General features: G+C 43.7%; 1 protein-coding gene across 5 annotated transcripts in view; it reads left to right on the top strand.

Moving 5' to 3' along the window:
• The first annotated feature begins 6,159 nt into the window (after positions 1-6,159).
• Positions 6,160-26,791, top strand: part of DISC1 (DISC1 scaffold protein) — a 393,175-nt gene continuing 372,543 nt past the window's right edge. For all 5 annotated transcript variants that reach the window (XR_012374326.1, XM_073879054.1, XM_073879052.1 and 2 more), the window contains exon 1: positions 6,160-6,521. Coding sequence is in view for 4 of the 5 variants with exons in the window: in XM_073879054.1 (XP_073735155.1) it covers positions 6,464-6,521 (58 nt within the window). In the remaining variant the exon portion in view is untranslated. The remainder of the gene's footprint in view (positions 6,522-26,791) is intronic.

Raw genomic sequence — 26,791 nt, 5'->3', positions numbered from 1 at the left:
TACTCTTGAGGACTTCAACTGATTAGATGCGACACACCTCCATTATTGAGGGTAATCCTCTTTACTTAAAGTCAGCTGACTGTAGATGCTAATCGTATGTACAAAAATACCTTCACAGAAACACCTAGATTTGTATTTGATTAGATGGCTGGCTGTCATAGCCTAGCAATATTAACACATAAGACATACATCACAATCCACGTCTTACCAACTTAACACCCATCCACACCTCCTTAAGCCTTTATTAATTTCCAAATAAAGACACTAATAAAACACTTCCACTTAAAAGAAAAAGAAGAAGATAACAGGAGAGGAAGAAAAGGGGAGTATGTCAGAGGGGGAGACGAACCATGAGAGACGATAGACTCTGAAAAACAAACTGAGGGTTCTAGAGGGGAGGGGGGAGGGGGATGGGTTAGCCTGGTGATGGGTATTGAGGAGGGCACGTTCTGCATGGAGCACTGGGTGTTATGAACAAACAATGAATCATGGAACACTGCATCAAAAACTAATGATGTAATATATGGTGATTTACATAACAATAAAAAAATTAAAAAAAAAAAACACTTCCACTTAACATGAAGAGTACAACCAAAAATGCACCATCCTTTCCCTGGAAGAAGACGCATAGTCCTTGGGTGATAGTCACTCTTCTTCACAGACCATAACTTAAATGGCATATTGTAAATTTGATTACTATTAATGCATCTTTTTTTATAGGGTAAATGGATAAGGACGGGGAGAAAACAAAGATAAAATATAAAATAATATGTCAAATATCTTTGTTCTCTTCCCTTCCTTAATCTATATTAAATAGTCATTACAACACCCTCTTAAAATCTTTAAAGAGTTGCATGTAAAGAGAAAAAAATATTTATGCCTTCCCTGGTGGAAAACTGTATCTATAAAACTGTAGACTTTTAAAGGCTTATGGAAATACATCAGAGTATCAGAAAAACTAAATATTTAAGCTTTGCATTGTGAGAAATATCTATTACATGTTAAATAAAATAGCTTAATTCTTTTGGTTTTTTTTAGGCTTTCATAAACAGTTTGACAATTCTAGATGATACAGTGTTGATTATATATTGTACTTCATTAGATACAGGTATCACAAACTTAGATTATTTATGCTAATTGAACCCATTAAAGGACAGTTTACTTTTTGAGGCAGTGCAGAGCTCACCAAGAAAACTAAAATTAGAAGTGTTATGAAGGCCAAAACTATGGCAGAACTTAAGAAATCTGGGTATGAGTTATGCTTATGTGGATTGAAATGATTATTTCCCAAACAAAAAATAAACATAGTCATTACAAAATAAGGAAGAAATGCTCATGACAGTTATAGTCCTTGGTTCTGCAACTGGTCATAGGTGGTATTTGTAACTGTTCTCTTAAACTACCCCTTCCTTTTGCCCTCAGAAAGCATCTCAGCTGGTCATGGTTCCTTGTCAGGTAGGGTAACCAAAACTTTCATTCTTAGAGAGTCTGGGCCATTAGTAGCTCTGCCTGAATTGGGTGGTGATAGTTTTGCATTGACCTCAATCACAGGGCATGGTAGTGCTAAGAGATGCCCTTAGGGATCTCCTGTATTGCAGACACACTCTGCCTTATATCCACTGCGGACGGGCAGTCCCCTTGGTAGTCAGAATCCGTCACCCCAGCCAGCACCGTAACTCCCTTCTTGGCCTATTGTTCAGAGACATGAGGAGCCCAAAGTTGCCAGGTGGCAGGCTCAATTTCCAGTTAAATGCAATTGTTGTATCTGCTGGCGGAAGCATTTGTCCCTTTGGAATTCCTCTAGGCCAGCAGAGCTTACTGTTGTGGGAACAGGAAGCAAAATCTTTGCTAGTGGATCAGTAAGGGCTGATGAGAGGTCCCACTCCCATATCTATCTTTTGATTCCTGGACCTATGAATCCTGGCTATGGGAGAAACAGTACCGTTTATTGACTCTGATTCAGAGCATATACAGACGGCATCCTGCAGAACCTTGTCCCAGCCCTGCAAGGTATTGCTACTGAGCTGGCACCTTAACTGTCTTCAGAAGGCCATTCCATTGTTCTATCAAGCCAGCTACTTCAGGATGATAAGAAAAATGGTAAGACTGGTGAATTTTGTGAGCCTGGGTCCATTGCTATACTTGATTTGCTGTGACGTGAGTACCTTGATCAGAAGTAATGTGGTATGGATAAGGAATTCTGATAGTAGTTTTGGCAGAAGCAGGAAAGGGAAATCTGTATTCAGTGTCAAGTCTCTATTCCAGTAAGAACAAAATGCTGCCCCTTCCATGATGGAAGAGGTCCAATGTAATCAATCTGCCACCAAGTAGCAAACTGGCTGATCACCGTGGCTAATGGTGTCCTATCATTTGTTCTGGCAGGTTGGACATTCAGCACTGACCATACTGAGCTTGGAAGTCTATGTTGCTGGGTCCACACATAACTTCCATCCCCTGCCACCGTGGGCACTTTGTTCATGAACCCATTGGGCAATGTTAAGTGTGTCTGGGAAAGAGGCTGACTGGCATCCACAGAATGGGTCATCCTACCTACTTGATGATTGAAATCCTCCTCTGCTGAGGTCACCTTTTGATGAACATTCACATGCAACACAAATATCTTCGTTTTTTTGCCCACTCAGAGAAGTCTATCCACATACCTCTTCCTTAGATCTCCTTGTCACCAATTTTCCAGTCATGTTTCTTTCAAATCTCTGGCCAGCCAGTCAAACCATTGGCCACAGTCCATGAATTGGCATACATTTGTACCTCTGGCCATTTCTCCTTTCAAGTGAACTGAATAACAAGGTTCATTGCTCAAAGTTCTGCCCATCGGAATGATTTTCCTTTATCGCTGTCTTCAGGGATGTTCCAGAAAGGAGCTGTAGTGTTGCAGCTGTCTACTTTTAGGTAGTGTCTGAATATAGTGCAGGACCATCTGTAGACCAGGCCTGAATTTTCTCTTCCTCAGTCAGCTGATTACAGGGAACTCGGCATAAGGCCACAGATAGAGGCTAGGAGAGAGAAGGTAATGTGGCAGGAGTGGGGACCTTGGGTATTTGGGCCACTTCCTCATGTAACTTACTTGTGCCTTCAGTGTTGGCTTGAGCCCAGTATCATATACACTACTTCCATTTGATGATGGAGTGCACCGTGCATGCCCAAATTTATAGATTGTAGGTCAGACCACACCTAGTTCATGATGGGTAGCTCAGGTTGCATGGTAACATGGTGGCCCACAGTTAAAGGCTAATTCTCTACAAAGGCCCAGGAGTGAGTCAGAGGCTGTTTCTCAAAATGAGACTAGTTATCCAGGGGGATGGCAGGGCTTTCCCCCAAAATCTTAAAGGTCTGTGATGTTATTCACCTATAGAGGCCTGACAAAGCCTTCATCAGCTTCTCTGTCACCACCGACACTTCAAGCATCATTGAATCTGCTGGATTCATCATTGAACAGAGCCAGAGCAGCGTGCATGGCAGGCTGGACCTGCTGTAGAGCCTTCTTGTGTTCTGAGCTCCATTCAAAGCTGCAACTTGGCAAATGGGCTTGAGGAGTGCACTCAGTTGAGGAATATGTTGCTTCCAAAACCCAAAGAGGACCATTAGGTGTTGTGTCTTTTTGTTGTTGCTGCTGCTGTTGTAGGAAGGGCCAAATACAACTTACCCTTCCCCTTAGAAGGCATGCCCCACACTGGTGGACCTCTAGAAAACCCACTGAGATAGAAGGCCCCTACACTTTTGGCAGATTTAGTTTTCACTGTCTGACATGCAAATGTCTCACCAACAAGGCTAGAGTTGTTACTTCCCACTCACTAGGTCCAGTCAGCATCATGTCATCAACACACGGGACCAGCATGAAGTCTTGTGGAAGGGAAAGGTGATAAGGTCCCTGCTTGACTACAGTCTGATGTAGGGCTGGAGAGCTGGTATACCACGAGGGAGAACAATAAGGTGTATTGCCGATCTTGCCAGCTGAAAGCAAGCTGCTTTTGGTGGTCTTTACTAACAGGTATGGAGAAAAAACATTTGCCAGATCAATAGCTGCATATACCAGGTGCTAGGAGATGTGTTAATTTGCTCAAACAATGAAACTACATCTGGTAGAGCAGCTGCAATTGGAATCGCCACCTGGTTAAGCTGATGAGAATCCATGGTCATTTTCTGAGATCCATCTGTGCTCTGCTCAGGCCATATAGGCAAGTTGAATGGGGGTGTGGTGGGAATTGCCACCTTGCCTCCTTCCGGTCCTTGAGGGTGGCACTAATTTCATCAGCCCCTCTTGCAATGTAGTATTGCTTTGGTTGACTCTTTGCCTAGATAGAGACAGTTGTCGTGACTTCCACTTGGCCTTTCCTACCATAAGACCCTTCCCTGAACAGGCCAGGGAACCAATGTGGGGACTCTGCCCGTTGCTGAGTATGTCTGTTCTGATTATGCATTCTGGAACTGGAGAAATGACCACAGGATGGGAGCGGACACCCGCTGTGAGAGGGGTATCTAAAACTCTCGTCACCTGACCTCCATAAACCCCTACTGTGATTGGTGGAACCCAGCAATGGTTTGGGCTCCCCGGAATTAGTGTTGGTTCAGAGCCAGTGTCCAGTCACTTCTGCAAGGTTGGATGACTTCCTTTTCCCCAGTGCAGGTTCATCCTGGTAAAAGGCCTCATGTCCCTCTGGGGAAGGCTAGGGGAAAGAGTACCAGTGTTCCAGGTCTTTTTTTCCTTCATTCGAGGAGTTCTGCATCTGTAAACTGACTCAAGTCTGGGAATTGATTGAAGGCCTGGCTCTCTCCTGTTTTAACCTGAAAGCAAGTTAAGCTTTTGTTCACTTGACCTAGAACTTTTATGCTTATACAGATCAAGTAAGAATTTAGTAGACTTCCCATCTATTTGACTTCTAGGAACACCATCATCAACCACACCCCCCCCCCCCTTACCTTTGGATATTCATTACCACCATTGGCCCCTGCCACCCTGGGATCCAGTCATCCCCATTGCATCGAAGGGTCCCAGTTCAGTGGTTGCAGTTCCCACTGTAATTTCTGACCCACAGAGAAGAGTGACCAAGGATGCTGGGTCACAAAGCTACTTACCAGAGTCATGGTGAAAGGTGTGTCCTCAGGACCCTTCCAGAGTGGGTGAGCAGGCCTTACATGATAATTTCCCTCCAATATTCCGATTTCCCTAAGCCTTTGGAGAGTTTCTTTACAGTGTACCAACACCAGTCTGGCCTTGCCACCTCTAGCATTTAGTGTAGGTCACCTCTTGGTCCATGTTTCAGTCCACTAACCAAACAAACTGTGAGGACCCTTTCTAATCTCTCAAACTAAATCACTGAATCTAGATCTCCATTTAGTGGTCTGTATCATTAAATTCAGCCTCATCCAACTTTATGTTCCTTTCACTGTTTTCCCACATCCTTAATATCCATGCTCATATTCATTCTGTCCCCAAACACGTTGACTTGCAAGCACATCTATGTGTTTGCCCCCATAAGGGTCTTATCTTTTGAGGCACCTAGGCCCTCTATTTCTAGCCAGATCCTTCCCTTTCCTCCAGAAAGGCTTCTTGACACTTCTTTAAATACTCTTTTACCCCCCAAATTCTGCAACTTTTTTTTTACGCCAAGCCTCTGGTTCTTGGTAGGTATATTGTTACTTAGTTTTATGCACATGTTTATGTTCCCAGCTGGCGGTGAGCTCCTTAAAGGACAAGACCCATTTCTGGCAGGTTCTAAAGTGGGTGGGTGGGTGGGGGTGCTCCAGTAGCCTCTTTGAGTGAACCAAACAGAAGGGGTGAAGGAGTTAAGTCAGGGCGCCTAAGAGCTCCACAAGGACCACAGCCTGCTTCCTGGGCTGGCTGCCCAACGCGGGGGAGGGGCTCTGAGGCCAGTCCACTTCTGCCAGAAGATTCAGAAAGTTGGATTCCCATTTCATTTTTGAGCAACTCTCTGCGTATCTCTTTCCTGGTGTGGCCTGCCCTCTTCCCACTTTCTCCCCACCTGCTCCCCCCCCCCATCTCTTCCATCAACCCTCAGGTCACTTCCCTAATCACGCGTCTGGGAGGTGCCCTCGCAGACCCCACCCCAAAGGGCTGCCAGTCTCCTTCCCTGTACAAGCGTTCCCCCCACAGCACTTCCCCTCTCGGGTGCGCTCAGAAATGAGCGAGAGCGCGAACGGCAAACTTTCTCCCCGAGACAGGCTGTGCGCTGCCGTCCCCAACCGCGCGCGGGCGTGTGTGTGTGTGTGTGTGTGTGTGTGCGCGCGCGCGCGCCTCTGAGTGTGTAAGGGGCCGAGGCTGGAAAGGAAACCGGCCGCCTCGCGGAGAAGGAAGGAGCCTCCCCCTTCCTCGTCGCCCCCCTCCCCACTTCCCGTCCAGCTCACTGTCGCTTCCCCCCTCCGCGGGCCTCGGGGCGCACGGAGCCTGCCCACCGCCGAAGAGCTGGAGGAGCCGGTGGGGCGCATGCTGGGCGGGGGACCTCAAGGCGTCCCGGCCGGGGGCGGCGGGGGCCACCGAGCAGGTAGGGGCGCTGTCACCGCAGCCCGGCGGGGCCGGGGCCGGGGTGGCTGGTGGGAGGAATCCAGGAAGGGAGGGCGCGCTCTGCCTCCTGGAAATCGTGTAGGTCTGGAGGTGTGCCTCTGTTCCCATCTTGGGTTCAAGTGTACCCTTTTCGAGGCGAGGGAAACCGAGGCACGGCGCGTGGCGTGCCGGGTTAAGAGAGGCGTGGGTCTGGGCTGCCAGGTCCCTCCTCTAGGACTGAACTGGGATCCCGGCAAGCCGTTGTTTTTCGAAACTGCGCTCGTCGGATCCGCTGCACTCGGCGGGTCCCGGCGGCGGAGGAAGGCGTCAAGGGCTTGGCGTTTGATCGGTGCCGGGACCCTCACCCTCGCCCTCGTCCTGACGCTCAGCTGAATGTCGGGTTCCACCCCATCAGGGACCTGGAGGGAGGAGGTTGGGGGTGGGATAGGGAACGTAGTGCTGGCACCTCTCCAAGGGGCCGCTCTGCAAACAATTTCACCTCCCACTTCCGACTTGGCGACGGTACCGCCCACAGCCCGGCTCCGGAGAGACCGCTCCATTTCCACCGCCCTGCGCGCGGGTCACGCTGTCAACTCTCAGTGTTGACACGGAGGCCTTTAAGTGGATTGTTGCTTTTCAAGGACGACAGGACTTCTATCATCTCACCGTTAAAATATATGCAGAGGAATTTGAGACTTTCGGAAGGGAATGAGATTTGGAGGCAGGGGGTGCTGGGTTGTGTCCTTGCTGAGCCAGAAGAGGGTCGGGTAACTTTAGACACATCCCGTCACATCTTGGAACCTTGGTTTCCTCAAATGTAAAAGGGAACGCTACTAACCTTAATGTGTCTTAGTTAGACAAATGAGGTTTGGATAATGTCAGAGTCCTAAGAGCTGAGAGTTGGAGACAGTCGGCCTGCATCTCAGTCCTGGACTTAGTCATACCTTAGTTTCCCCATTTGTAAAGTGGACACTGTCAGTGCCTACCTCGTAGGCTTGTTATGGGGTTTAAGTATGGCATTGGTTGTGAAGCACTTAGTCCAGTGCCTGAGATATACAGTAAGCTTTAAATAACCTTAGTTCCTATTTTTCCTAAGCAAAACCTAAATAATTTGGAGTGATGTGGAAATACCAGTTTGATTTGATTAAGTTATAAATAGCAGAGTATTTTATTTTATTTTTTTAAAAAAGATTTATTTTAGAGGGGGAAGGGGCAGAGGGGGATGGATGGGGAGAGGGAGAGAATCTCAAGTAAACACCCTACTGAATGGGAGCCAGTGGGGGCTCTATCTCACCACCCGGAGATCATGACCTGAGCTGAAATCAAGAGTCAGATGCTTAACCCACCGAGCCACACACACAGGCACCCCAGTGATGGAGTATTTTAAGAGAGACTTAATTTGATTATATTCAAGCATGGCACCTGAAGCCTTTGGAGGTTTAGTTGTGGACTTGTGCTACTGATCAAAAAGAGCCTGGATCTGCTTTCTGAGCTCTGTAACCTTGGGCCTCAGTTTCCTCAGCTGTTTATAAAAAAAGACCAACGACGAGAAAAGTGGGGGCAGTAATTCCTACTTTTTGTACTGAGAGAGTTGCCTGAAGATCAAATGAGGTAAAAGATCTGCAAGTGCCTTGAAGAGTATGAGTCACTACGCAAATATAAGACATCCCTACTACCAGCAGGGAATAATAACATCGGCAACTTTTTAGAGCCTACACTGTGCCAGGCACTCTCTTAGGAATCCCTCTGATGAAATCCGCACTAAGCCTTTGTGAGGTGGATATTTAGAATCTTCATTTTTCCTGTACAAAACGGAGATGCAGGGCTATTCTGCCTCCTTCCCAAGGTCACGTAGCAGTTAAGGTAAAGCCGGATTTAGAACCCTAGGGTGAGTGCCTCTCACAAGTGTGTTCTCAACCACTGGCCAAATTGAAGTTATGGTGACAAGCCGTGGTTCAGAGTAGACCTGTGTTAGATTATAGGAGCTAATATAGCCTAACATATTTACAGATTCCAAAATATGAGTGGGGGTGCCTGGCTGGCTCAGTCAGTAGAGCAGGCGACTCTTGATCTCAGGGTTGTGAGTTCAAGCCCCACGTTGGGCATAGAGATTACTTTAAAAAATTACATATATGTGTGTATATGAGTGAAGTGTTAGCCCTGGCAGATGAGACTTTGACATAATCTTAATTTTTTCATCCCTATTTAAAATCCCATTTAAACTATTTTCTTGCACAAATAAACAGTGGAAATTTGCAGAGAAAAAAGGCATTAAAATCTTGAAAGGACATATCTCAAGGATTCATTGCAAATCTCAGACTGAATGAAATCTGAATTCATGTTTTAACACTTCAGTTTGCCAGAACCCTTAGGGTGGTACAAGAGGTATAAACTGGAATTGAGGCTTTCTGTGTCACGGTTACATGCAGGGTTGGGACCCCCCCCCCATATTTCTGCAGGGTGTCACTGCTTACCTGAGATGCCCCCAGAGGGAAACGGACCTTTAGAGAAAGTCTGTGCACTTGAGGGAGAGTGGATGCCAGGTCTCTCTGCTGCAGAAACAATTCCAAATTCCTTTATTTCCTAAATGAAAGTTCTCTTATTCTCTTTTCTTCTTCCAAAAGCAAAGCACGCTCATTACAGGGAGCACAGACAACAACAAACAAGAAAAAGAACATTAAAAATCACTGTAATCCCATCAATGCGGGCAAATAGCTTGACATCTCTGTTCTTGTAATCCATTTCTGTCCTATGTTCATCAATTTATATCTATTTTATTTTATTATTTTATTTTTTTAAAGATTTTCTTTATTTATTCATGAGAGAGAGAGAGGCAGAGGCAGAGGGAGAAGCAGGCTTCCTGCGGAGCAGGGAGCCCGATGCGGGACTCCATCCCAGGACCCTGGGATCATGACCTGAGCTGAAGGCAAACGCTTAACCAACTGAGCCACCCTGGCGTCCCCAATTTTATCTATTTTAAAAATGGGATGCAAACTATTATTATTTTGTTGAATGAAAAAAATAATACTTGCTCATTGCTCGAACCTCCAGACATCAATTTAGGAAACAAGCCAAAATTTATTAGGCGCATTAAAACTTTTCCTTGAAAGAAAATCTGAAAATTTTGATTGGGAAGGATTAGAATTTAGGTTGCTGATATTTGAGTTTTACTGTGGTTTTGGTCATACATAGTTCGATGAAAGACCTTCAGAGCCAAGAGAGGGTACAGTGGCGATCTTGAAATAATAAGATCTAAAATCCAGCATAGAACAAAGATTTTGAGTATAAAAATAGGTGACGTTTTTAGATTGGGGTTATTAGAATTAGAATAATTGTTTTGATAATGATGATAATAATTCAGTTTATATACTGGGTTCTCATGCAAAGCAAGCAGAGAGCCCTGCTTCCAGAGATGCCTTTGGCTGCCACTCCGGGGGGTGGGGACGGTCCCCTCTGGTACAGCCTGGGCCACTTGTGGCCAGTCATTTTTCAGCCAGCACCATTTAGTAATGTAAGACTTTCAGCCTTTGGGAGTCTTATGTTGTTTGTTCTTGACGTTAATGTCTTTGTGGGAAAAATTCTTTAGCGAATGTCCTTTGTGCAACAATCATGCAATTTTTAAAATGCCTGCCACAGATGCTCTCACCATCCTGAATCCATTTTTTTTTCTTTTGAAATCAGTTTACCAGCTGCTTATTTGGACAGACTTTGCAATCGGTTTCCAAGTTTTCACAACAAGTGGAAGTGGGAAAGAATTGTGGCTGACCAATGAATACTATAGATATTTGGCTTTGGAAGGCAGTCAGGAGCCAACATGCCGTGCTCAGCAGTTGACATGATCACTGGTTTGGTGTCTGCTTTTTTCACCCCGCCCTCCTTCCTTTTGGTCACTTGTCTACTGTCGTGGCTCAGAAATGGATGGTAGAGATTGTGGGGCTTCCTGTAATCACTAGGGTCACTAGTCGTCAGGTGTTATAAACAGAATCACAGAACTTATTGCTGGATGAAGTTTCAAAAGATCAATTGGTTAAACCTCTTGATTTCTGGCAGGTGAGGCACTGACAAGTGCATTTACCAAGTGCAGATGCTAAGAAGTATATTTTTGGTCAATAAAATGGTAGTTGTAGGTGCAGGAGACCTGGTCGCAAATGAAGTAATTGGAATAAAGAGGCTTACATTATCTTTCTCTTATCAACTTCAGGTTAGTTTCCCAGCCACAGTGTGTTGTGCTCATCCATTTAAATACATGGACAAAATTCTCCCTGCTCAAACTCTTAACATTTGCCTGTCATGGTAGGACTTTTTCCCTTTATTTGCAGATCCGTCTGAACTCTCAGAGAAATACAATTAAGACAGTAAACTTGAGGTACGAGATAGCAATCTCTGAGGATAAGTCATATATCAGAGGCTACTGACAGTGAGTGGCAGTAGAGGTCACAGAGTCTGGCCTGCTTAGTTGACGGGTGGAAAAGGTGAGGAATGTCAGAAGAGTGAGTATTAGAATCTGGGTCCTCTTCTCTTACTGAGAGCTGTTAAGCTGTTAAACTTTGCTTCATTCCGTAGTTTGGCATAATTCATCACTGTTTAAAAATATCGAGTGAACCAAACTAAATTGTTATTGATTTATGTATTTTGGAATAGGCTGCCTTGGAAAGCAGTGATTTTTTTTTTTTTGCCATCAGAAGCATTTAAGTTGGTGTTGGGTGATTTCTGTGGTTGAATGCAGTGGGGGAGTCTGCCTGTGGGGAAGAAGGCTGGATTGGGTGACTTGTGGGAACCCTTATAGCTCTGGGATTCTGTGATTTTTGTCCTGCAGGATTTGAGCTACTTTGTGAATTTTCTATTCCTTGCTCATTGAGGTTGCACATTTTGAACCATCCCCCCAGGTGATTTCATTTCAAGAGGCCTAGACAGCCCCCTGCAGTTAGCTGCCTGAACGCAATAGGTACTTCAACTCCCCAGGGTTGCACATATCGAGGATTGATATTAATCATTAACATGATCATGTTCATTCAGGCAAACAAATTGACCAGGAATAGAAACATGCATTTGACTGGTAGCCCTACATGGAGACTAATTGCTTTCATAGGTTGAAAGGTGAAATTTCTCCAGTTTAATGAGTGAATTTCTTCCTGAATGTGGAACCTGAAGTTAAATTTAGTTTTGTGACATGGACACCAACCTAACTGTTCTTTTTCATACCTGTTGTCTCTTAATTTGTGAGTGGATTGATTAGATGATTTGACATAATTATCAGGCTTGATTTATGACACAGGAGAATGCATATGTTTGGCATTTACAAGTGAATGCATGCCTCAACTTACTCAAGCACTGATGGGAAAAGGAGGACTATTTTACAGGGGTCAAATGAGAAAAGACGTAAATATAGAGATAAATTGGATTCTCCTGTTTCTAAAAAACTGGACAGTTAGAATTGCAAAAGCTGTTTTCTAATTACAAATCCTCTAATGAGAAAAGTTTGTGTTTCTCGTCATGATTCTTGATATTTCCCTAATGCTTTTCTTTATAGCCACAGGCCAGGCAGAGTGAAATATGAGACAGCTGTCCTTGGGCAGAGATAATCCACATTCAATTCAAACAGTAGATTTGGAGGCCTTAAATTACTTTGACTTTTTTTTTTTGAGATAGAATTGACATACATTATATTAATTTCAGAGGTACAACATAATGATCTGATATTTGTAGGTATTGTGAAATGGTCGCCACATAAGTCTATTAACATCCTTTGCCACAGTTACAACATTTTTTTCTTGTGATGAGAACTTTTAGGATCTACTTTTAAGATCGTTTAAGATCTACCTTGACTATCAATCTTTTTGTTTCCCTTTGTCTGCTTATAGAATTCTCTTCCAGAGACATTAGCTTATCCATTTATTTGTTAATTCAAGAATGTTTTTAATGTACTCTGCACTTGGCACTGTGGTGTGCACAGCTTGGTGTTTAAAGATGTATTAGATGGTCCTCATGGACCATCCAGTCTAGAGGGAAGAGGTAGCCTAGCCTGGTGTTCTTTCCAAGTGCTGGAAGACAACCCTTGGGGCCTAGCAGCCACTCTTAGGATGCTTCTTTGGAGCGCATCTCAGGGCTTCCCTATGTCTTCCCAGTCTTGACACTCATTGCAACAGGATTTCTCTGCTCCCGAAATCCTCGCAGTCAGCCTCACGCTGCTGCCATGGTAATCTTCCCAAAGCACAGACATGATTCGGTTACTATTACTCTGTGCAAAGACTCATTGTCCCCCAAGCAAATTCTTAGCATTCCTTGCCAGGCTTTCCATAAACTGGCCCCTGAATCCCTAAAACTGACATTCTGACTCTTTTATTGCACACATTATTCTGCCTCCCAAGAATATTATGGAATCTGTGCTCTTCCCTCCCTCCCCCATCTCTACACATCAAAATATTATCCCTCACCTAAGATCTAGCCAGTAAAACTTCTCACGCCTTCATCCCTCTTCTTCTGTTACAGTTTGTTATGTTTTTAACCTGCTTTTCTGACTCTGCTGTAAACTCCTTCATGAAAGAGTTTGGGAAAATGGAAAAATGGACAAATTCTATAATTTTAATCCAACTGTTATATTTTCTTAACTCTTTGATTTGGGATTCTCTAGTCTGGTTTATTTCCTTACCCCCTCATCTGTGTAGTATGCTTACGGTTTACTCCACTCTCACTGAATTGAATTAAACTCTATTATTTTTAGACAGACTCATCCCGTATGTAGATTCACCACATCTGTTATTTTTATACCTTTCAAAACCAGTCAAGAGTTTTAGAAGTTCAGTTCAGTTCAAATGTTTATTGAGATGCACAAACCACATTGCCAGATTCGGTGGTAGCCATTTAAGGTAAGAAAGAATGTAGAATAGGTCCATACCCTTGAGAAGCTTACAGTGGAGAAAAGAGAATTGATTCTTGTGAAGTTTCTGGATGTTGTTTCATCAGAATGATTGGCCACTTTAGCACCTAGTAGATGCCCAGTGAATGTTATACAGAGTGGAGGGATGGATAGGGGGAAGAAGAAAGGAGGAATCCTTTAATTTATAATTTATCAATTGCAGGGTTTATTTCTAGGTATAATAATTTTGAAGATAACTTACTCGAGTATTGATTCTCATGCTTATATATATAAAATGTGCTGCTCTTCTTCTAGGGGAGACATCTTAGTTCTTCATCTGTAGAAACTGCATTAATTTCCTGGCTGTGGTGTTGTGTTTGCTTAATTTCTCATGATCTCATCCTCTACCCAGATAGCCAGTTGGCCTTGGGGATTGTAGGATGAGTTCTGAACTATTTCCCAACCATGTGGCTTTTGTGTGTCTTTCTTTACCTGACTTCAATAGTAATTTGAATGGAAAAATGGACAAATTCTATAATTCTAATCCAACGGTTATATTTTCTTAACTCTTTGATTTGGGATTATCTAGCACATTTATTCAAATATTAATTGTTGTAGAAACTTTTTTGAAAAGCATAACGTGATATATAAGAAAAGGCATTGATATTACCTCTGTTTTGCTGAGCTAAAATGGGGCTCAGTGGAAATACAGTGAGATGTTCCAAGGGGTTTGCTTTATCTTAGGCTAATCTTGGGATGAATTTATGCTCACATTGTATACTGCTTTTTAATGAACAAACGATCCCCTCCCCCTTTAAACAATATTCCATTCAAATTTGGAGACTGCCTTTTCCAATAAAATGAACAATTATTAATCATTACAGACCTGGGGAAGGGGTGAGTCAACCACGAATTTACTATAGAGAAATACACTCTTTTGGTTATGCCTTTGCATTAGTCTGGGCTCAATTTCTGGAGGCTTAGTCTTATTTATCTTCTTATCATTTCTGTTAGACCTGAGGTAGGAATAAAGACTTATTGAGTTGCATTGATTTAAAGTAGCATGTGTAATATAGCCCCCATGGCATCTAGGAGAATTGCTTCCTAAACCAGTGGTGTCTCTTGCCACCTACATGGAGAACCTTCGGCAGTGGTTGCATTAGCCAGGAGAGGGTAGGGCACTTGTTTTAAAGTTGCTTTTACATGGGGGCACCTGGGTAGCATAGTTAAGCGTCCGACTCTTGGTTTTGGCTTGGGTCATGATATAAGGGTCATGGGATCTAGCCCCGTGTAGAGCCCTGTGTAGAGCCCCGAGTCAAGCCCTGGGTTAGGCTCTGTGCTCAGTGGGGAGTCTGCTGAAGTTTCTATCTCCCTCTCCCTCGGCCTCTCCCCCCCACGCATGGGCACGTGCTCTCTCTCTCTCTCTCAAATAAATAAATCTTAAAAGAACGAATTAAAGTTGCTTTTACATGCAGGCACAACTATAATATCAATACAAGTGGTGAAAACTTCTAAAGGTGCTTCCATTTACACATTTCGAAGAGAAAAATGTCAGCTGCCCATATCAAAGCTCATTGCCATGACTTTAATTTGGAGTGGCTTTGGAAGACTGTGAAGCATGGGGGGTGGGTGCTGCAGCATCCCCGAAGCCAACCTTTGCCCTTGCTTGGCGTTGCTACTGCTCCCAGCACCGCTTACCGTCTATTGCTCACGACGTTCATCACTTATCATGACGTACTGTGAATTCCTGAAACATCAGACAGATGCGCAGAGTGCATTGCCAAGGCAAATTTCATTTAAATTGTGATCAAAATACTTCACGTTACCTGTTGTGGATAAAGTGATGGCGAACCATGATTGGTCAGGCGGCCAGATGGAAAGGGCACTCGACTAAGGGTTGGACCCTGGGCCAGTCCCTTAATCTCTCTGGATCTCAGTGTCCTCCCTTGTAGAAAGGGGTGGGGGGAATGAGATCAGGCCCTCAGTGTAAAATTGTGGTCAAATCATTTATATAAGAGCTCTTCACAATCTATAATATTTGTGTGTCTAGAATTGCTTTTTTTATAAACTTGCTGATACTGTTCCTCATATCAGTCCTCCCTATGATCTCAGTTCGCCTTGTAGCTTGTCCTTCACACCCTAATCCGGATCCCCGATCCCTTAACTAAGTCACATTTGTGTTTCTGTGGCAAAATAGATACTTGTTTCCAGAACTAAGTGGAATAAATAAAGACCCTTGATCGCTTTGCATCTGTGCGTGCGAGGTTTGCCACTGTATGAGTTCGGTCAGATCAGATGGCTGCAAGATGAAGGAAAGAAAGCTTGTGGTTCTCAGACAGATACTCCGGGGTTTTGGAATTCTAGAGGACGCATCACGAACTTGTACTTAGTTGTTGTAGTTTTGCTTCTTCTCCCCCTGCCCCCTCCTTCCTCCTCCATTTCCAATTCTTAGCTGGTTGGGTCATCGCTACTATTTCTGAGATGGGCTGCTGATCAGCTATCACCAAGCCCAGCGCTGCACAAGGAGTGGGCAGAGGGACGCGAGAGGTGTGGCAGGGAGGATGGGAACAAGATCTTACGGAGGGTGTATTGTCCAGTCCGGCTTGAGCGCACTTCCAGAGCAGGAGTGCAGATGGTTCCGCTACGAGGCCGCCCTGGCAGTCCGCTCTGGGGTGGGGAGGTTCCCGTACTCAGCTTCCAAGACTGTGTGCTCACCATGCCTCCCTGGTTTTCGATTCTTGGTCTGACACGTGGAATCTCTGTACTTCGCCTAGCAGTTTGGGAGGGCCAGGCTGTGTAGACTGTCTTGCACTAGTTTTGATTCTTCTCTTGAGGCTGCCTCTTGGATGAATCCTTTATTGCCACATTTTGCAACCCCGGGGGCAAATGATACCTTATGCTGTATGCTTCCCGGGCTCCAGAGACTGTGCTGGTCTCAGAGGGAGCACAGGACGACCGCTGTCATTGACAGGCCTGCAGGGGAGAGGGTTGAAACCGTCAAGGTGCCCCCTGAAATGCCCACCACTCGTAATCAAGGGGAGCGGGTCCTTCGGCATGTGCGATGCTGTCTTGGGCTCTGAGTACTCTAGAGTTGCTTGTGATAAGGCTTTGCGTGGATGATGAATCCTAAATGTATCATGGAGAGTGAAGGTTGCCTGACAGAGCATATCGGGTTAGCTCTGCAAACGGAATGCTGGTCCTGATCCCGTCAATCTTTGCTCTTTCGAGGTGTAATTTAATTTTGGTTTTGTTTTTATAAAATTTTCATCTGTATGAAATGTAAGCTCTCTGCGTTTTGGTTTCTTCTCTGATGGTTTGCCTCTCCTGTTGCAGAAAATTCACCATTCCTGCTGATATCATTTCATACCCAAAGAGGGCATTCTAACCTTAAAAGAAGTTCAGCTCGGCGCCGGGCCTACCATTGCCTTTCTCTCTAAACTCAGAGTTTGCTCACTCTCTTGGCTTCTCAGGTGTTTTGGCTCCAGGGAAGAAATAATCATGGTTCACATTTATTTAATAAAACCATTATGAAAATGAACCCAACCCGAGAGCACACGGGGACAGAGCGGGACCTGGCTGCTTGCTTTCGTGCCGAGCCTCGCTGACCCCTGCACATTTGTAGCGCCGTCGCTGGGAGCTGTTTCCACGGAGGGAGACCTTCTGTGAGGCTGGGGACTGGGCAGGCGCGTTGGCTGATCCTTTGGGTGTTCTTTCAGCATTGTCTGCAATGAGTGTGGGAGTCAAAGGCCCTTCAGAGCAAAGATAATGCCAGCTTGTTCCCTGGAACCCCAAAAGAGCCAGAGTCAAAGGGGCTTTTTGTTTTACCAATAGAAAAACCCACAGGAAATCCCAGCTTTAGAGATTCCTATGCAGTCTCATTGTTCCGTCAGATCGGACTGTGCTTAGGCCTCCTCTGAGAGAGGCAGTAACTCAGACAAAAAATAAATAAATGAAAGGATGCCGTTCTCGGTGGCTGGGGGTCAAGTGCACATGCCTTTTGCACTAGCACGCAGGTGTGGCACTTGCCTTAGACCCTGGTGCCCAGGCTCTGTAGCAGTGAGCTCTTGGCTAGCCACATCCTTCTGTGATGAGAACTGTCTGTGGTCATATGAGTAAAGATCTGAGTACAGTGTCTGTCTCATCGTGGGCACTTGCATTATTATTATTAGAATTATTATTGGTGGGCTCTTATTAGATTTCAAATTTCTAACAGCAGTTCTGTCACTTACTAAGTATAGTCCCTTCATCTGTAAGCTGGGCAGTGATGATGCTTCTTTTGTAGGATCATTGGTGAGCATTACATGAAATAACATACACAAAGGGCTGAGGAAAACAGTAGCAAATTAAAATAGTGGGCTGCAGTCTTTAGGTGGGAGGGCAATGTCCCCAGTGTCCCAGTGGAGGGGTGAGTGGGGCCGACACCCAGGCTGGGCCCTTGTGCTGAGGAAGGCCTGCCTCTTCCTAATTCATCAGCTCAGAGGGACCACCTTTTACTAATTTAGTTTCCCAGAGGGGACGTCTTTTCATAGATCATCACCCCCGAGGAGGTACCTTTTAAAACACTTGTCCAGTGGTACGCTGTATGCCATCAGTGTCCCTGTTGACAAGAGCAAGGTGCTATTATCAATGGAGCAGACGGGGCCTTCTAGAAGGAGTGTATGGCACGCTTTACCCAGCTCTGTCTTGCTCACTTCACTGTAATTTCAATGATATGATTACCATGGTCAGAGCAACAGTTTTGCCATTTCCCCAATTCTAAATTTTCCCTAGAATTTTCCTTGAGGCCAAGGGCTATTGTTCCCCTGCCTTCCAAGGCCTCCTTCTTCACCACTGCCCTGCACGTGTCCTCCAGAACAGACACTTGTTAACACAGGTTGAAAAGAATGGGTAGGAGTGTAGGCTGGGTGCTGGTTGTTGACTCTTGGCCCCTTACCCGCCCCTTCTGTGCTTTGCTCTTTACAGCTGAGGCTGGGAGTCTGAAAATGGCACATCCCTGGCTCCCTTGCCAGCTCCCTTCCTGTTACATTCTGGCTCTCTGTTAAGTAAGAGGCCCTTGTGGGACACTAGAGGCAGGAGGAAGAAAAAAGCTTCCGGACTCTGGGTTTTTCAGCCCCAACTATGTGGGGTTCCATCCTAGGCAGGAGCTTATGGACTGAGCCACCCAGGCACCGCCCTCCCCCCCCCCCCGCCACTGGTTTCTTGTTCAAGTCAAACTGCACTGCACTGGCCCCCTTGCCTCTCCTGGAGGGCAAAGTTCAGTTTATAAGCCCTGCCCAATACCCTGGGAAGTTTCATGTCCCTTCTTATAAACCAACGGAAATATCTGTACTATGAAAAGGGTAGATGAGCTGTAAGCCTAGATAAAATTGCTATTGTCTGAGGAGGGGGGGGGTTTCACCCATCAGTTTTCTGACATCCTTGAAGTAATGTTTTTAGGACATTCCATATTGAAGAGTATGGGAAGGCTCTCTTAAAAGAAATGAACAGGACATTATGAGGTCGCCTGGAAGAAAAATAATACAGTTAATGTTCAAATATAGCTTTATTGTTTCTATATAAACAGGCATTGTAAAAAAAAAAAATCAAACAAGCCTGAAAAATACATCAAGAAATGATCACTGAAGTCCCACTTCCTCACTCTTAATTCTTTAGTGAACGTTCTTCTAGAAGGTTCACAGAGCCTCTGTTTTATAGTATAGTATAGTTTTATAGAAATGGGATCATGTTGCATCTTGTTTTTTAACCTAATTTTACTCCCACTTATTAGTATAGCACAGAAGCGTTTTCATGTCAACAGATGTTGCTTTACATCATCATTTTGAATGGCTACACAGTATATTGCATGTTTGTAGCATGATTTACTCATCCAGTCTCATTAAGTTGGAATGTTTACAGTTGTCACCCTTTAGAACATGCTAACTTTTATTAAGTTCTTATATTTAAGGTGATGCAAGTGCCATAACTATTCTGAGATATCAGCTGCCTTTAGACACTGGAAGTGTATTTCTCTTGAAGGTAAAGTTCAGATTCTCCCTCCAGTTACTGGTGGTCGAGGCACCAGGCTTGACTGGCGGGGCCGCTCTGCCTTACACGGCCATTCAGGGACTTGGGCTGACAAAGGCCCCACCACCTTCAGCATGTGGCTTCCAAAGTTGTCCAGGCCTTTGCCACCCAGCTAGCAGAGAGTGGTAAAGTGAGCAGAAGCTTTCACGGGAGGTTTTTAGGGATTAGAACCGGAAGAGGCGGGCGCTGCTTCTGCCCACATGCCGTTGGCCAGGGTCAGTCAAGTGGCCACGCACAGTCGCGAGGGAGGCTGGGAAATGTCCCTTAGCTGTGGATGCGGGAGGAAAAGGAAATAGGTTTGGTGAACAGTGGCCAGTCTCCACCACAGCTTTCCCTACTGGTCACCAAATTCCCATTTCACTCTTCCCTGACATTTCCGCTCACCCCTCCCAGACGGAGACAAGTCTTGCATCTGGATCACTCTTCAGGATCTCTGGCTGATGATGCACAGTCTTTTCCACATCTAAATGATGATCCTCATGTTTCTGTGACTTGTGAATTAAAAGAGAGAAACATTTGCCTTCTTCCAGCCTCTCTCAGTTCTCAGTGGTGGAGCCGAGACAGCATAAAAGCACTAAAAACTCCCCCTTGGGACAGGGTAAAGTCTGCACAGTAGACGTGGGTGCAAAGCAATCATGAAAGCCGTTGGGTAGGCAAGGTGGAGGCTCCCCAACCAGGAGGCGGGAGAACTTTCTCCATTAGACCTTGATTCTGCTTTCTGCGAGGAAATCTCTTATTGATTGGTCTCCATGGTCTGTCCTGCCAAGTTCCTCTCTTCTTTTATTCTCCATGGCAACATTTGAAGCAGTTGCTGGGGAATCTGCCATCTTCATGAGGCTGTGCATAGCTGTTGCTGCCCTCTGTTTGGTGGCCTGAGGTTTTTTAAGGCTCTTACAGACTTTTTAATTTTTTTAAGTTTAAGCTCATGGTTTCTCAGGCTATACATTTCTGTCAAAAACTTAGTAGGGGTCCCTTCTGTTTTCTTCCATTAAATTCCTTATACCAATAGCTAATCCCGAAGTTTTTTTTTCCTAGACTTTATCATCCCATGCCCTTCTTTCTCAACTAAATGGTGATTACTTTGAGGCCTGCAAGCTCAGATGGGAATGCAACACTCTTAATCAGTTTTTTGCTACAGGCCTGAGGCTTTGGGCCTTTGGCACTCAAGTTTTTTCAATCTTATTTCTTACTGTTTGAGATTAAGAAGCAGCCAGCTTCCAACCCTTTCAGCACACACATTTCTGCATTCTATCCCCTTTCATTTATGCTTGCAAACAAATTCTTTTTTTATTTTTTTATTTTTTATTATTTTTTAAAGATTTTATTTATTTATTTATTTGGGAGAGCGAGTGAGAGAGAGAGAAAGCATGAGAGGGGGGAAGGGCCAAAGGGAGAAGCAGACTCCCTGCCGAGCAGGGAGGCTGATGTGGGACTTGATCCCGGGACTCCAGGATCATGACCTGAGCTGAAGGCAGTCGCTTAACCAACTGAGCCACCCAGGCACCCCAAATTCTTTTTTTAAAAATTTATTTATTTGAGAACGAGAGTGAGCGAGAGAGAATGAGCAGGGGGAAGGGCAGAGGCAGAGAGAGAAGCAGGCTCCCCGCTGAGCAAGGAGCCCGATGTGGGACTCGATCCCAGGACCCTGGGATCATGACCTGAGCTGAAGGCAGGCACTTAACCGACTGAGCCACCCAGGTATCCTGCAAACAAATTCTTGACTGAGTGTATCTCTTTTTTAAAATATTACTTTAATATTTACTATTTCTCTCATTTTATTACTAATGTTCTACTTTCCAACTCTTCCCCTAGAGCTGCAAGCATGGTAGACAATAGGTGTCCTTTTTTAGTTACTGCAGGCGATGATTTTACCAAATATTTTGCCACTGCATAACTTGAGCCTCCATCTTTCCAACCTCCAAATCATTTCCTAGATGGCTACTGCCTGATGAGTAAGCCAGTCCACTTGTTTTGGGTAGTACCCTAGTTTAAGGTACTGATCGTTGTATTCGTTCACCTGCCATTGTAATGTAAAAACCCAAATTCTCAGTGACATGTCACTTTCAAAGTTTGTTTCTTGCTCATATAAATTCCACTTTGAAGCCGGGTTGTTGTTGGTGGTGGTGGGGGGAGGGGTTCCACTGTATTTACTCATTCAGGGTTTCAGGTGGACCAGGTCTCCTGTGTTTTCAACACATGGCTTCCAAAGTCACCTAGAGGGTCAATATCTAATCAGTAGACAGAAGAAAAAAAGAGCGTGGGACAACTGCAAAGGAGGTTTCCACAGGCCAGGCCTGAAAGCAGAGGATATCACTTTTGTCCACAGTTTCATTGACTAGGACTCACACTCATGGCTACACATAATTTCAAGGAAATTTGGGAAATGTAGTACAACTGTGTGTCCAGGAGAAAAGGGAAAAGGGCTGGTGAGCAGGTATTTGTTTCAGCTTAGATGCCTACGTAGCAGAGGCTCTTTAAGAGCCTTATATATATGAGCTCCTTTAATTCTTTGTGATAGAAACTGTTGATATCCTCATTTTACAGATGGGAAACTGAGGCACTGGGAGATTAAATAGCTCCCCAAAGTTCACACAGCTACTAGCGGTAGAGACAGGAGGCCCTCAGCTCTGGGCCTACAGCCTTATTCGGGCTATACTGATAAAATAGAAAGTTCAAACATAAAAGTGAAATATAAAAATGGCAAAGATGAAGATCACAGATTGAAAGATTAAAAAGTGAGATTTAGAAGTGATAAATTTAAAAACTACATAAAATAAAGAGAAATAACTAATTGAGAAGCAGAGATACAAACTTAAAAGAATGATATGTTTCATTCAATGTCATATAAGGAGAAGATGTGATAGATGAGACATCATGGAGAAAGATTTAAAAAGGTAGAAATTAAGAAAAAAGTGTTTACCTGTTGATGGGAAGGCAAGCTGGTACAGCCACTGTGGAAAACAGTTTGGAGTTTCCTCAAAAAGTTAAAAATAGAGCTACCCTGTGACCCAGCAATGGCACTACTAGGTATTTACTGAAAGGATACAAAAATAATTATTCAAAGGAACACATGCACCCTGATGTTGATAGCAGCATTATGAACAACAGCCAAATTATGGAAAGAGCCCAAATGTCCCTCAACTGATGAATGGTTAAAGAAGATGTTGTATTTATATACAATATACAATTGTATACATTATACACAATATATTACTCAGCCATCAAAAAAAAATGAACATGAAAAAAGAATGAAATCTTGCCATGGGCGCCTGGGTGGCTCAGTTGGTTAAGCGACTGCCTTCGGCTCAGGTCATGATCGTGGAGTCCCGGGATCGAGTCCCGCATCAGGCTCCCTGCTCGGCAGGGAGTCTGCTTCTCCCTCTGACCCTCTTCCCTCTCGTGCTTTCTATCTCTCATTCTCTCTCTCTCTCAAATAAATAAATAAAATCTTTAAAAAAAAAAAGAATGAAATCTTGCCATTTGCAATGACATGGATGGAGCTAGAGTGTATTATGCTAAGCGAAATAAGTCAGTCAGAGAAAGACAAATACCATACGATTTCACTCATATATGGAATTTAAGAAACAAAATTAATTAACATAGGGTGGGAAAAGAGAGAGGAAAACCAAGAAAACAGAATTTTAATGATAGAGAACAAACAGGGTTGATGGAGGGAGGTGGGTGGGGCATGGTCTAGGTGGGGGTTGGGTATTAAGGAGGCCACTTGTGATGCTCACTGGGTGTTATATATAAGTGATGAACCACTAAATTCTACATCTGAAACCAATATTACACTATATGTTAACTAACTAGAATTTAAATAAAAATTTGGAGAAAAGAAAAAAGTATTTATAAAATACATGTAAATTGAAATAAAGCATCCCCAGAGGAAATGAAAAAGTAGTAAAATATTACAAAGGAAGAAAAATGTTAAGTAAGTGAAAGTAAGAGTTAAGTGAATGAAAAAAATATTAAGAAAGGCAAAGCAACCTCAAGACTCAATATTCAGTAAGACAATATATTTATGGCTCAAAACCAAGAAAATACAGTCACACCTTATTGTGCTTTGCATATATTGCTTTTTTTTTTTTTAGAAATTGAAGGTTTGTGGTAACCTTGCAATGAGTCTGTGGGCGCCATTTTTCCACTAGCATTTGCTCTCTTTGTGTCTCTGTGTCACATTGTGGTAATTCTAGCAATATTTCAAACTTTCTCATTGTTGTGTTATGAGGATCTGTGATCAGTGATTACGACTTGCTGAAAACTCAGATAATGATTAGCATTTTTTAGCAATAAAGTACTTTTAAATTAAGTTATATACATTGTTTTTTTAGACATAAGGCACATTTAACAGATTACAGTACAATGTGACTATAACTTTTTTTTTTAAAGGTTTTATTTATTTATTTGGGAAAGAGAGAGAGAGAGAGACAGAGCACAGGAGCAGGAGGGAGGGGCAGAGAGAGAGGGAGAAGCAGACTGGGATCATGACCTGAGCCTAAGGCAGACGCTTAACCAACTGAGCCACCCAGGCGCCAATGACTATAACTTTTGTATGCCCTGGAAAATCAAAAAATTCACTGGACTTGCTATATTTGCTTTACCGTGGTGGTCTGGAACTGAGCCTGTAAGGTCTTAGAGGTATGCCTGTAAAAGTTTCCTTAGGGCCAAATGCAAAAAAGGTTAAAATAAACTAAAAACACAAAATGATAAATGAAACTAAAAATAATAAAAATTACAATTCCTTTAAAAGACTATGGGATTGTACAAATTAATAGGAAAACAGGAAAAGTTAGTGGCAACATATATCCTGCCCTCAGCTCTGGGGAGGGGAGTGCTCCAAATCTGAATTTATGCCTATGATTAGGGGGTCCCTTAGTAGGCATTTTCAGAGTGGAGAACTGGGGGGTGAGGGTAGAGGAAGGGAACGTGGGTCCTCCCTCCTTTCCAGGATCTAAAGTGCCTGAGTGGTGTGATGTCCGCAAAATGGTGGAGTAGAAAGCTCCAGGCCCTTGTTCTCCCATGGTGATGTTCAAAAAGACAAAATCAATTAGAGACTGGCTAGAATAATTTCACAGTAGCTCTGGAAAATAGTCAGAGGTGTACAGCAACTAAGTGAATGCCCAGTTAAGAAAAAGCCACATTCAAAATGGTAGGTTCTATGGAATTTAAACAGTAAGTGCATAAGAACTCATCATAAGTCTATGTTAATGAGTACACAGTGTATAAAGAGGTGATCTGTGACATCAAAAACATAAAGGGGGGATAGAGCTGTGTAGAAGTAGAGTTTTTGTATTGAAGTTTAGTTGGTATCAGTTCAAATTAGATTATTATAACTTTAGGATATTGTATGTAATCCTCCCGGTGGCCACAAAGAAAACATCTATAGAGTACACACAGAAGGAAGTGAGAAGGAGATCAAAATGTGTCGCGATAAAAAAATCAACTAGACTCAAAGGAAGGCAATAAAGGACGAAATGAGGGACAAACTGTAAGACATGAAGACAGCAAATAGCAAGATGGCAGAAGTAAGTCCTTCCTGTTATCAGTAATTGCTTTCCATGTGAACTGATTAAACTCGCCAAAAGGCAGAGATTGGCAGAATGGATACCTCCCCCGTCCATGATCCAACTACGTGCTGGCTACAGAGACTTACTTTAGCTCTAAGGACACACATACGTTGAAAGTAGAAAGGAGGAGAAAGATACTCCATGCAAATAGTGATCAAAAGAGAGCTGAAACTAATATGAGACAAAATAGACTTAGAGTAAAAAAGTGTTACAGAAAACAGAGAAGGACATTATATATAGATAAAAGGCTCAATTCACCAAGAAGATAGCATAATTATATTGGTACCAAATATCAGAGGTCCAAAATACAGGAAGTAAACACAGACAGAATTGAAGGGAGAAGTGGCTCTGGAATGGAATGCCTGGGTAATGCAGCGAGCAGGCTAGTGCAGCATTCTTCATGATTCCCACATCTGTAATCTTTCAAGTGCCTGTACTTCCTGTGAATTCCGACTTTAGTTGTGCTGCCCCTATGACTTGGTGATGAGCATCCCCACCTTGGTGGTATCACTTCCCACGCTCCTGTCCAGAGGCCTCTCTTCCCTCCAAACCCCGTCCCCTCCAGCAAGCCTTTTGTATGAGTCCAGATTAATGACTTGGATCACTTGCCCTTGGCCTATTGTACACATTGTCTCTACCACTCATTTAGCACACCACATTCGATATTTGATACCTGGATTTATATTTTGTCTATGTGTTGGTCTCCCCGAACAAATCTCCAGTTCCACTGGGGCTAATGCTTTTTTTTTTTTTTTTTTTTTTTTAATTCCCTGGCACTTAGCACTGTAACCTGGATGCAGAATCTTATTTTTTTTTTTTACTGAAGCAGTAGGTATCTCTTTATATTAGGCCCAAATAGTGATCTTAACCCTAAGCATTAGCTAATGGAAGCATCATAGAAATTAAGTTGGGCAGCACAGCTAAGCTACTGAATTTTGTGAGCTTCAGTTTCCTAATTTTTAGATCTAGGGTCTATTTTATTGTGCCTCTACTGTTTGTCAGGCCATGTGCTAATGCTCTCATGTAACCATCATAACAGCCTAAAGAGGGGGTACTGTTCTTATCCCCATTTTTCAGATGAGAAAACAGGCCCAGAGACATTGAGTAACTTGCCAAAGTTATGGATGAGCTATCCATAAATGGATGAGCTAGGATTTGAGCCCACATCTCCCTGACTCTTTGCTTATTATTTTAAGGATCCACATATACTTATCATTCAGTCCTCTAAGTTCTTCATCTTACTTATGATCTAAGTTCAAGGCCTCCATTACTTCTCCCCTTCCCCAGTGATGGTGAGGTAGGCAGAATAATGGCCCCTCGAACATCTCTGCCTCCTAATCCCTGGAACCTGTGAATAGGTTGCCTTCCATGGCAAAAGAGAACACTGATGTGTTTAAGTTAAGGATCTCGAGATGAGAATACTATTTTGGATTATCCAAGTGGGCCCAATGTAATCACGGGGTCCTTCTAAGTGAAAGAGGGAGGAAGGAGTCAAAGTCAAGAGATCTGAAGATGCTCAACTGCTGGTTTTGAAATGGAAGAGGAGGCCATAAACCAAGGAATTCAGGCAGCTTCTAGAAGCTGGAAAAGTCAAGAAAACAGGTTCTTCCCTAAAGCCTCCATAAGGAAAGTAACCCTGTTCATACCTTGATTTTAGCCCAATGACTCCCACTTTTGACGTCTGACCTCCAGAACTATAAGAGAACACATTTGTGTTACTTTGAGCTAGTAAATCTGCAGTAAGTTGTTACAGCAGCAATATGAGACCAATACAGTAGTTTT

Source organism: Callorhinus ursinus, unplaced genomic scaffold (genome assembly GCF_003265705.2).
Source record: "Callorhinus ursinus isolate GAN/ISIS: 27379988/994484 unplaced genomic scaffold, GSC_fseal_2.0 scaffold32, whole genome shotgun sequence".
NCBI lineage: Eukaryota > Metazoa > Chordata > Mammalia > Carnivora > Otariidae > Callorhinus > Callorhinus ursinus.
This window is presented reverse-complemented; position numbering and strand designations above follow the sequence as displayed.